The sequence below is a fragment of the Artemia sp. Qi Xiang Cuo genome, chromosome 4 (genome assembly GCF_049724085.1).
Source record: "Artemia sp. Qi Xiang Cuo chromosome 4, ASM4972408v1, whole genome shotgun sequence".
NCBI lineage: Eukaryota > Metazoa > Arthropoda > Branchiopoda > Anostraca > Artemiidae > Artemia > Artemia sp. Qi Xiang Cuo.
The window spans coordinates 51,718,763-51,731,350 of NC_142797.1; the positions used below are offsets into that span (position 1 = coordinate 51,718,763).

Here is a 12,588-nt window from a genome sequence, read left to right on the forward strand (position 1 = left end):
AACACAAGTTTGAGGAAACTAGTTAAAAAAAGAGGAAACTAGTTAAAAAAACACCAAAAATCACAATGATCTTCAAAATATAATTTTGTAAAATTAACTCGTCAGTTAGGAGACAACACAAAGTTACAACAGAATGAAGGAATGAATTAGTTTAGCGTGTGTGAGTTTGTGAAAGGTGAACAACAAGGAGGAATTAATTTTTAGTATCTATGAAACGTAAAAATTACACAAGCTGAAAAAAGACTCTGAACAGCTAAAGAAAGCGGTATGGAATCTGAAGCAGCAAATACCACATTAAATTGCAAACGAAAATGTGACATAAAACAAGAATAACACGACAGCTAGTCTATTGCGTAATTTAGAATTTTCAGAAATTACAATAGAACAAGGAACATGTTATTTTAGCATCTGTAAAGGATAAACAGCTAGGAGAAATTGAATTCACGTGTAATTTAGATGTTGATTTTGATCGAGTCCGTTGATTTTGAATTGAATTTATCAAGTATTTTGGGCAATCGGTTGCATCAAGACTGGGCTGGGTAATTGTAGACAGAGAAAAGCCAAGACATATAGTCCAAGTAATTGAGAGGCAAATGTTTAAATGGCTGGGGCACGGGTAAATGGCAGGAGTATGAATGACTCTCTTATTGGACACATACTTGTCAGGTTAGTTTTTGGAAAGGCATGCCTGCCTAGAGCCTTGAGCCTAGAAGACCCTGTTGAGGGGGGGAACATGTTCGGCACGCTAGGTTGACGTGACATATCTCTAAATTAGAGATATGTCTCTAAATTAGAGATATGTCACGAAATTAGAGATATGTCTCTAATGTAAAAAAGCGTTAGCTAAGGTGTAGGTATATGCTTGGAACACCTTTATAAGCACTAATATGCAATCCTATGATGTTCTGGGGTGTCTGAGCGGCCCCCTGCCTAATGTAATTTAGAAATAAGTAGTGGAACTGTTATTGCACTGAGTGTTTTTGCATCATATAACAACGTAATTAAAGCAAAATTACAACGACTGGGGAAAAGCTGGGAAATAATTTTTTTTTGTATCTTTGACATCATGTAGGATTCCGCATGATTTCGAACGAATCAGAACAGCTGAAGTGAAAGACATAGAAATATTTCTGAGGTAATGATGCACGAAAATGAAGCGCAAACGAGATCTGCGGCTAGAAGACATACGACAACAAGCATCACAACGAATCTGTCACTATGAAATAAAAATTATGGACAACGAGATCTGTGGTAAAAAGGATGATCATAGCGAATCGTAAATGAAACATATGGTTACAAGAGAAACAAAGAGTAAGAATCACAACGAGTTTCAGAAAAACACAAATCCTACAAAATGGTTGATTCTTTGGTGCATTAACACAAACGAAGAATTGAATTCACGCCAGAATTTATTAATTAAATAGAAATTTCCGATTTGACACCTCATGACTTAGACCTAAAGAACAACGTGATAATTATGATAATATGTAATTAGAGAGTGAAATATATACAAGCCTACCGCTTGCCGAGCGTCGGACCCCTACTTATATATACGCGAAAAACAACTTCTTTCAATTAAATCTTATGACCTACTGATGAAATACGAACAATAAAAGATACAATTAACAACAGGCTACCTTTTTGACCTGAAAACTTTGGTCGGCCCCAGAAATGAATTTAAACAAAAAATTCAACCGATTTTGACCTCCTTATTTTACCTCCTGGGATGAGGTTCCGACTTTTGTTTGTTAGTCCATAGGAAAGTACATCTTCTTTGATAAAAGAGAAGTATAACCCCTTTCCATGTTTAGATCCAATTTGCACCAACTTTTGCCCATGGCGTTCTTAAATTTTTGGTTTCGGACATTCATCTGATCATTTAAATCATTCTCCAAATGATCCATGAATGGGCAGCAGTCACGAGACATGAAAACATTGTACAATTTACACTTTTATCTTCTTTGAGTCTTCCGTTATTTTTGAACAATGCAAAATTTTAAACACATCCGTGTCAAACCCTTCCTAGACCTGGAGGCTCCCTGGTTATATATCCACGATCCCAGTCCACCCCCCTCTCTCCGTCATAATGATATTCTAATGTTGTTTAGAACATTACTCCAACATCAAGTTGAGCATGGTCGTTCTTACGTTCTGAGTTATCAGGGTTGGATAACAAACGGGTTAAGTTGTAGCGAAAATTAAACCAGTTGTTGATTCATACTACCGTGAATTTTTGTATTGATTGAGACAGTAAATGTGCTATTCATTGCGTAAGTCTAAGCATAAACTAACCTCATTAAGGTTTAAATTTTCGGGGAGAAGGTACTCTCTTTGAGTTTCATGATACATTCTACAGCCATCAGATGTCTTCTGCTCACACTTTCCAGTTACTCTCAGGTTTCTGTCCATTAGGTCAATCTGAAATTAAAATCAAACCTTCAATTCCTTACATTTAAGCTGTAAAAAATAAATCTTGATTTCGTATGACAATGGATATCAGCCAAGTAAGGTCAACAGAGTAGGATTCAACGAAAATTAAATGCACACTGACATTTATCCCATCTATAGTTCTAAGCTAAAATAAAATGTGTCTGTTTAATCGATATTTCATAGCTCTGTCAGTTCATATAAAACTGGAACGTTTTTCCATATGCTACTTATAGAATAAGCAATTCCAATTCTTTATCACAAAAACCTCTTGATTAGACAGCAAGCATAAAGAAATGAAAAAATCTATTTAAGGTACTTTCCCATTATATGGACACTTCTAAAAAATAGTCACGAAAACCCGAGGCATCCACTCGACAAAAGCAAAGATTTGACGCTATCTGATGTTGTATAAACAAGTATTCAGGGGTTTCTCACTCTGGGAACTATATTTGAACTGTTTTTTTGGGGGGTTTAGGGGGGGGGGGAGGTACCTAAGTTAGGTTGGGTTACGTATTTAATATTTGCAATGTTTGATATTTAATATATACAATAAAATGACATGTTATTTCCTATATTTGAAAAAAAAGCTCTTTACTGAAAACACAATCCGATGTATTATTTTTGAACACAGTAGGAACACAGGCAATTTAGGATGTTTTTTAAAGCAGAAAAATAGCGGTTTTAAGGATGTTTTTGTATGATTTGCGTTGACTAAATTCGCTAGCCTACTTGTAGGTTATTATTTTGTTGACAAACCTGAAGTCAATGTATCAGTAGAGATGCCATAATATCTCCTGTCCCTCACCCCGGCTGCCACCTGCAACTTTTTTTTACATATTTTATGTCTGTTTGTTGTCAGTGAGAATGAAAAAACAGGAATTTTCTCACATTTATGGATGTTTTCTTGGATGGTTATGTGTGTGGGTAAATTTATTTGAGGTTTTTCATGGATTTCAACAGTAATTGATGGACGTTCTTATGGCTTTTGGCAGTGAGAATTGAAAAGCAGGAACTTTCTAACTTCGATGTATGTTTTATGGTTTTTGTCGGTGAGAATGAAAAAACAGGAAATGTCTTACATTTATTTATGTTTTATAGTTTTTGTCACTGAGAGTGGAATAACAGGAACTTTCTCACTTTCATGGATTATTGAGTCTTTAATCAAATTGTTTCCGGGCAAAGTTAATTAATGTCTGACAGATGACGTCAAGTTAATTAATGTCTTTCATGTATTTCCAAAGAGAATGTTTCCGGGGCAAAGTTTAGATCACACATGACAGATGATGTCGTGATTGATTGATTGACATGAAAGGGGAATTAATTTGTAGTTTATAAAGAGAATTGATTCACGAAAGGGGAATTAATTTGTTGTTTCTAAAGAGAACTGTCTCCGAGCGAATGTTTAGATCTTAGCGATGAATTGTTTTAGCGCGGGAATCAGGTTTCTTAGTAATTTGAAATGTGTCAGCACAGAGATGCCAAACAAACGGAACACGCTGAAATTACGTTTAGGGATTATTTGGGCGAAGCTGTTTTAGCCATTTTATGGAATTATTTCGGCGAAAAAGTTAGAGACATTTTAAAAGATGATTTAAAAGATGATTTTAGAAGAGAATTTAAGGGTGAAACTCTGTGGTCATTATAATACACAAGTTGTATTTTAACAGTGTCGTGAGGTCCCCTACCCCAACCCCAAAGGGTTCCGATCCCCCTACCCCAACCCCAAAGGGTTTCAATCCCCCTACCCCAACCCCGAAGGAAGCCCCCGGTACTCAAAGGTCCCCCAAGCTCCCAAAGGGCCCCCGGATCCCCAAACGCCCTCCCAGGGCCCCCAAAGGCCCTCCCCCGGTCCTCAAAGGTCCCCCAGGCTCCCAAAGGGCCCCCGGACCCCCAAAGGCCCTCCCCCGGTCCCCCAAGGTCCCCCAAGCTCCCAAAGGACCACCCAGCCCTAAAGGCCCCCCCAGACCCCGAAAGGACCCCCAGCACCCCAAAGGCCCCTGAGCCCCCATTTTTTAATACTTTTTATGGCTTTATTATATCTTTTCAGAACAAGTTATTTTCTTAATGTCCATCCTAAACCCATTTTACAAATTGAAGTACCCATCCTTTTCACCCACAACTTTACTGTACTGCTTTTTGAATGATCCAACACCAAATAATACTTTTCAATGGCATTTCAGAACAAGTTCTTTTCTTAATCTCCCTCCTAAACCCATTTACCAAGTTAAAGTACCCATCCTTTACACACACAACTTTACTATACTGATTTTGAATGCTCCAACATCAAGCAATACTTTTCAAAGCCATTTCAGAACAAGTTCTTTTCTTAATATCCCTCCTAAACCCATTTTACAAGTTGAAGTAGCCAACATTTTCACCCACAACTTAGTTATAGGTATGAGTTTGAAGTTTTACCTTAGAGACTTAGCTTAGAGTTTTAGTTTGGTTTAGTTTTAGTTAAAAGTTTAGAGTTTTTTTTAGCTTAGACTCTTAGCTTAGAGTTTTTGTTAGAGTTCTAGTTTAGTTTAGTTTTAGTTAAGACTTTAGATTTTTTAGCTTAGAGTCTTAGCTTAAAGTTTTAGTTTGGTTTAGTTTTAGTTAAAAGTTTAGAGTTTTTTTTTAGCTTAGTCTTAGCTTAGAGTTTTTGTTAGAGTTCTAATGTAGTTTAGTTTTAGTTAAGAGTTTAGAGTTTTTAGCTTAGAGTCGTAGCTTAGAGTTTTATTCAGAGTTCTAATTTAGTTTAGTTTAGTTACAGCTCAGAATTTAGAGTTTTAGCTTAGAGTCATAGCTTATAATTTTACTTAAAGTTCTAGTTTGGTCAAGTTTTAGTTAAGAGTTTTGAGTTTTAGCTTAGAATCTTAGCTTAGAGTTTTTGTTAGAGTTGAAGTTTAGTTTAATTTTAGTTAAGAATTCGATGTTTTACCTTTGATTTTCAGTTAGATTTCTAGTTTAGTTTATTTTTATTTAAGATTTTAGAGTTTTTATCTTAGAGTATTAGATTAAAGTTTTAGTTTGGTTTATTTTTATTTAAAATTTTATAGTTTTTTTTTTTATTTTAGTCTTAGGTTATAGTTTTTTTTAGAGTTATAGTTTAGTTTAGTTTTAGTTAAGAGTTTAGAGTTTTTAGCTTAGAGTCTTAGTTTAGAGTTTTATTCAGAGTTCTAGTTTAGTTTAGTTTAGTTACAGTTCAGAATTTAGAGTTTTAGCTTAGAGCCATAGCTTATAATTTTACTTAAAGTTGTAGCTTGGTTAAGTGTTAGTTAAGAGTTTCGAGTTTTAGTTTAGAGTCTTAGCTCAGACTTTTTGTTAGAGTTCTAGTTTAGTTTAGTTTTAGTTAAGAGTTTAGAGTTTTACCTTAGAGTCCTAGCTTAGAGTTTTAGTTAGAGTTGAAGTTTAGTTTAGCTATAGTTAAGAATTTTTAGTTTGTTCTTAGAGTAATAGCATAGAGTTTTACTAAAAGTTTTATTTTGGCTAATTTTTTGTTAAGATTTTCGAGTTTTAGCTTAGAGTCTTAGCTTAGAGTTTTTTTGTTAGAGTTCTAGTTTAGTTTAATTTTAGCTAAGAGTTTGATGTTTTACCTTTGAGTTTCAGTTAGAGTTCTAGTTTAGTTTAATTTTAGTTATGAGTTTGATGTTTTAACTTAGAGTACTAGCTTAAAGTTCTAGTTTAGTTTAGTTTTATTTAAGAGTTTAGAGTTTTATCTTATAGTCTAAGCTTAGAGTTTTTGTTAGAGTTCTAGTTTATTTTAGTTTTAGTTAAGAGTTTAGAGTTTTAGATTAGAGTCTTAGCTTAGAGTCTTAGCTTAGAGTTTATGTTGAAGTTCTAGTATAGTTTAGTTTTAGTTTAGAGTTTTAGCGTAGAGTCTTAGCTTAGAGTTTTTGTTAGAGTTGAAGTTTAGTTTAGTTTTAGTTAAGAGTTTAGACTTTTTTTGTTAGAGTTCTAGTTTAGTTTTATTTTAGTTAAGAGTTTGATTTTTTTACCTTTGAGTTTCAGTTAGAGTTCTAATTTAGTGTAGTTTTAGTTAAGAGTTTAGAGTTTACCATAGAGTCTTAGCGTAGAGTTTTAGTCAGAGTTCTAGTTTAGTTTAGTTTTAGTTACAGTTCAGAATTTAGAGTTTTAGTGTACAGTCATAGCTTAGAGTTTTACTTAAAGTTATAGTTTGGTTAAGTTTTAGTTAAGAGTTTAGAGTTTTTAGCTTACAGTTTTTGTTGAAGTTCTAGTTTAGTTTAGTTTTAGTTAATAGTTTAGAGTTTTAGCTTAGAGTCTTAGCTTAGAGTTTTTGTTAGAGTTGAAGTTTAGTTTAATTTTAGTTAAGAATTTGATGTTTTACCTTTTAGTTTCAGTTAGAGTTTTAGTTTAGTTTAGTTTTAGTTAAGAGTTAGAGTTTTTTAGCTTAGAGTCTTAGCTTAAAGTTTTAGTTAGAGTTCTAGTTTAGTTTAGTTTTATTTAAGAGTTTAGAATTTTAGCTCAGAGTCTTAGCTTAGAGTTTTTGTTAGAGTTCTAGTTTATTTTAGTTTTGAGTTCTAGTTTAGTTTACATATAGTTAAGAGTTTGGAGTTTTACCTTAGAGACTTAGCATAGAGTTTTAGTTTAGTTTAGTTTTAGTTAAGAGTTTAGAGTTTTTTAGCTTAGAGTCTTAGCTTAGAGTTTTTGTTAGAGTTCTAGTTTAGTTTAGTTTTAGTTAAGAGTTTGGTCTTTTAACTTAGATTCTTAGTTTAGAGTTTTATTTAGAGTTCTAGTCTAGTTTATTTTTATTTAAGAGTTTAGAATTTTTTATCTTAGAGTCTTAGATTAGAGTTTTTGTTAGAGTTATAGTTTTTTTTAGTTTTAGTTAAGAATTTAGAGTTTTTATCTTAGAGTCTTAGCTTAGAGTTTTTGTTGAAGTTTTAGTTTAGATTAGTTTTAGTTAATAGTTTAGAGTTTTAGCTTAGAGTCTTAGATTATAGTTTTTGTTAGACTTGCAGTTTAGTTTAGTAATAGTAAGGAGTTTAGAGTTTTAGCTTAGAGTCTTAGCTTAGTGTTTTTGTTAGAGTTCTAGTTTAGTTTAGATATAGTTAAGAGTTTGGAGTTTTACATTAGAGACTTAGCTTAGAGTTTTAGTTTAGTTTAACTTTAGTTAAGAGTTTGGAGTTTTTAGCTTAGAGTCTTAGCTTAGAGTTTTTGTTAGAGTTTTAGTTTAGTTTAGTTTTAGTTAAGAGTTTGGTGTTTTACATTAGAGTCATAGCTTATACATTTAGTTAGAGTTCTAGTTTAGTTTAGTTTTAGTTATGAGTTTAGAATTTTATCTTAGAGTCTTAGCTTAGAGTTTTTGTTAGAGTTCTAGTTTAGTTTAGTTTTAGTTAAGAGTTTAGAGTTTTTATCTTAGAGTCTTAGCATAGTTTTTGTCGAAGTTATAGTTTAGTTTAGTTATAGTTAAGATTTTAGAGTTTTAGCTTAGATTCTTAGATTAGATTTTGTGTTTAAGTTATAGTTTATTTTAGTAATAGTTAAGATTTTAGTTTTAGCTTATAGTCTTAGCTTAGATTTCTAATTAGGGTTGTTTTTTATTTTATTTATAGTTAAGATTTTTTATTTTTTGAATATTGTCTTAGATTATAGGTTCTGTTTTGGTTAGTTTTAGTTATTATTTTAGACTGTCTTAGCTTAGAGTCTTAGCTAAGGATTTTTTGTTAGAGTTCTAGTTAAGTTTTAGTTATAGTTAAGAGTTTAGTTTTTAGCTTAGATTCTTAGCTTAGAGTTTTAGTTTAGTTTAATTTTTTTTAAGAGTTTAGAGTTTTACCATAGAGTCTTATCGTAGGTTTTTTTATAGAGTTCTAGTTTAGTTTAGTTTTAGTTAAGAGTTTAGAGTTTTTAGCTTAGAGTCTTAGTTTAGAGTTTTTTTTTGCAGTTCTAGTTTAGTTTAGAGTTTTAGCTTAGACTTGAAGTTTTAATTAGAGTTCTAGTTTAGTTTAGTTTTAATTAAGAGTTTACAGTGTTAGCTTAGAGTCTTAGCTTAGAGTGTTTGCTAGAGTTCTAGTTTAGTTTAGTTTTAGTTAAGAGTTTAGAGTTTTAGCTTAGAGTCTTAGCTTAGATTTTTTGTTAGATTACTAGTTAAGTTTAGTTATAGTTAATAGTTTGAATTTTTAACTTAGAGACTTAGCTTAGAGTTTTTGTTAAGTTTAGTTTTACTTAAGAGTATAGAATTTTAGCTTAGAGTTTCAGCTTAGAGTTTTTGTTTGAGTTCTAGTTTAGTGTAGTTATAGTTAAGAGTTTAGTGTTTTTAGCTTAGAGTCTTAGTTCAGAGTTTTTGTCGAAGTTCTAGTTTAGTTTAGTTTTAGTATATAGTTTTATCTTAGACTTATAGTTTTAATTATAGTTCTAGTTTAGTTTAGTTTTAGTTAAGAGTTTAGAGTTTTTAGCTTAGAGTCTTATCTTAGTATTATTTAGAGTTCTAGTTTAATTTAGTTTTAGTTTAGAGTTTAGAGTTTTACCATAGAGTCTTAGCTTAGAGTTTTAGTTAGAGTTAAAGTTTAGTTTAGTTACAGTTAATAATTTAGATTTTTAGCTTAGAGTCATAGCTTAGAGTTTTACTTAAAGTTATAGTTTGGTTAAGATTTCGAGTTAGGTTAGAGGTTAGGTTTCTCCACGTTTAAGTTAGGTTAGATTAGGTTAGCTTATCATGAGCGCTCATGATAAGCTAACCTAATCTAACCTAACTTAAACGTGGAGAAACCTACCCTCTAACCTAACTTAACCTAATCTAACCTATGGTTTTGGTATTTCTATGCAATATTGTGTAATTTTGTGGTTATGCTAGTTTGGACTAAACTTCAACTCTAACTAAATCTCTAAGCTAAGACTCTAGGCTAAACCTCTAAGCTATAACTCTTAAGTAAAACTAAAATAAACAATAACTCTAACTAAAACTCTAAGCTAAGACTCTAAGATAAAACTATAAACTCTTAACTATAACTAAACTAAACGAAACTTCAACCCTACCTAAAACTCTAATCGAAGACTTTAAGGTAAAACTCAAAACTCTTAACTAAAACTAAACTAAACTAAAACTCTAACAAAAACTCTAATCTAAGACTCTAAGCTAAAACTATAAACTCTTAAATGAAACTAAACTAAACTAGAACTTCAACAAAAACTCTAAGATAAGACTATAAGATAAAAACTCTAAACTCTTAACTAAAAATAAACTAAACTATAACTCTAACAAAAACTCTAATATAAGACACTAAGCTAAAATTCTAAACTCTTAACTAAAACTAAACTAAACTAGAACTCTAACTAAAACTCTAAGCTATAACTCTAAGGTAAAACACCAAACTCTTAACTAAAACTAAACTAAACTAGAACTCTAACAAAAACTCTAAGCTAGGACTCTAAACTAAAAAACTCTAAACTCTTAACTAAAACTAAACTAAACTAAAACTTCAACAAAAACTCTAAGCTATGATTATATGATAAAACTCTAAACTCTTAAGTAAACTAAACTAGAACTCTAACAAAGACTCTAAACTACGACTCTAAGCTAAAAACTATAAACTCTTAACTATAACTAAACTAAAATTCAGCTCTAACTATAACTCTAAGCTAAGACTAAGCTAAAACTCTAAACTCTTAACTAAAACTAAACTAAACTAAAACTCTAAGCTAAGTCTCAAAGGTAAAACTCCAGACGCTTAACTATATCTAAACTAAACTAGAACTCTAACAAAAACTCTAAGCTACGAGTCTAAGATAAAACTCTAAACTATTAACTAAACCTAAACTAAACTAGAACTTCAACAGAAACTCTAAGCAAAAGACTCTAAGCCCAAAACTCTAAACTCTTAACTAAAACTAAAATAAACTAGAACTCTAACAAAAACTCTAAGCTAAGACTCTAAGCTAAAATTCTAAACTCTTAACTAAAACTAAACTAAACGAGAACTCTAACTAAAACTCTAAGCTAAGACTCTAAGGTACAACACTAAACTCTTAACTAAAAGTAAACTAAACTAGAACTCTAACTGAAACTCAAAGGTAAAACATCAAATTCTTAACTAAAATTAAACTAAACTAGAACTCTAACAAAAACTCTAAGCTAAGACTCTAAGCTAAAATTCTAAACTCTTAACAAAAACTAAACTAAACTAGAACTCTAACTAAAACTCTATGCTAAGACTCTAGGGTAAAACACTAAACTCTTAACTAAAAGTAAACTAAACTAGAACTCTAACTGAAACTCAAAGGTGAAACATCAAATTCTTAACTAAAGTTAAACTAAACTAGAACTCTAACAAAAACTCTAAGCTAAGACTCTACGGTAGATCTCTAAACTCTTAAGTAAAACTAAGCTAAACTAGAACTCTAACAAAAAACTGTAAGCTAAGACTCAGCTAAAACTAGAAACTCTTAACTAAAACTTAACCAAGCAATAACTTTAAGTAAAACTCTAAGCTATGACTATAATCTAAAAATCTAAATTCTTAACTGTAACTAAACTAAACTTTAACTATAACTAAAACTCTAATCTAAGACTCTATGGTAAAACTCTAAACTCTTAACTAAAATGAAACTAAACTAAAACTCTAAGCTAAGACTCTAAGCTAAAAACTCTAAACTATTAACTATAACTAAACTAAACTAGAACTTTAATTAAAACTCTAAGTTTAAGCTAAAACTCTATACTAAAACTAAACTAAACTAGAACTTCAACAAAAACTCTAAACTAAGACTCTAAGCTAAAAACACTAAACTCATAACTATAACTACACTAAACTAGAACTCTAACAAAAACTCTAAGCTGAGACTCTATGCTAAAATTCTATACTCTTAAGTAAAACTAAACTTAACTAAAACTCTAAGCTAAGTCTCTAAGGTAAAACTACAAACTCTTAACTATAACTAAACTTAACTAGGAATCTAACAAAAACTCTAAGCTAAGACTCTAAGCTAAAACTCTAAACTCTTAACTAAAACTAAACTAAACTAGAACTCTAACAAAAACTCTAAGCTAAGACTCTAAGCTAAAACTTGAATCTCTTAACTAAAACTAAACTAAACTAGAACTCTAATTAAAACTCCAATTATAAGATAAAATTATAAACTAAAATAGAACTGCAACAAAAAACTCTAAACTAAGACTCTAAGCTAAAAACTCTAAACTCTTAACTAAAACTAAACTAAACTAGAACTCTAAAAAAAACCCTAAGATAAGACTATGGTAAAACTCTAAACTCTTAAAAAAAATTAAACTAAACTAAAACTCTAAGCTGAGAATCAAAGCTAAAAACTCTAAACTCTTAACTATAACTAAACTAAACTAGAACTCTAACAAAAACTCCTTAGATAAGACTCTATTCTAAAAAACTCTAAACTCTTAACTAAAACTATACTAAACTAAAACTCTAAGCTAAGACTCTAAGCTAAAACTCTAAACTCTTAACTATTACTAAACTAAACTTCAACTTTAACAAAAACTCCAAGCTAAGACTCTAAGCTAAAACTATAAACTATTAAATATTAGTAAACTAAACTTCAACTTTAACAAAAACTCTAAGATAAGACTCTAAGCCAAAACTCCAAATTCTTAACTATTACTAAACTAAACTAGAACTTCAACAAAAACTCTATCCTCATAATCTAGGCTAAAACTCAAGACTCTTAACTAAAACTATACTAAACTAGAACTCTAACAAAAACTCTAAGCTAAGACTCTAAGCTAAAATTCTAAACTCATAACTAAAACTAAACTAAAATAGAACTCTAACTAAATGTCTAAGCTATGACTCTAAATTAAAACACAAAACTCTTAAATAAAACTAAACTAAACTAGAACTCTAACAAAAACTCTAAGCTAAGAGTCTAAGCTAAAAACTCCAAACTCTTAACTAAAACTAAAATAAACTAAAACTCTAAGCTAAGTCTCTAAGGTAAAACTCCAAACTCTTAACTATATCTAGACTAAACTAGAACTCTAACAAAAACTCTAAGCTAAGACTCTAAGCTAAAACTCTAAACTCTTAAATATTACTAAACTAAACTTGAACTCTAACAAAAACTCTAAGCTAAGACTCTAAGCTAAAACTCTAAACTATTAACTGAAACTAATCTAAACTAAAACGTCAACAAAAACTCTAAGCTAAGACTCTAAGCTAAAAACTCTAAACTATTAACTAGAACTAA

General features: G+C 30.7%; 1 protein-coding gene across 1 annotated transcript in view; it reads right to left on the bottom strand.

Annotated features, from left to right (window-relative positions):
- The window catches only part of LOC148953217 (heat shock protein Hsp-16.48/Hsp-16.49-like), a 39,752-nt gene that overhangs the window by 759 nt on the left and 26,405 nt on the right, over nucleotides 1-12,588 (bottom strand). The window contains exon 2 of the mRNA XM_089088392.1: nucleotides 2,293-2,418. Coding sequence (XP_088944518.1) covers nucleotides 2,293-2,418 — 126 coding nt within the window. The remainder of the gene's footprint in view (nucleotides 1-2,292; nucleotides 2,419-12,588) is intronic.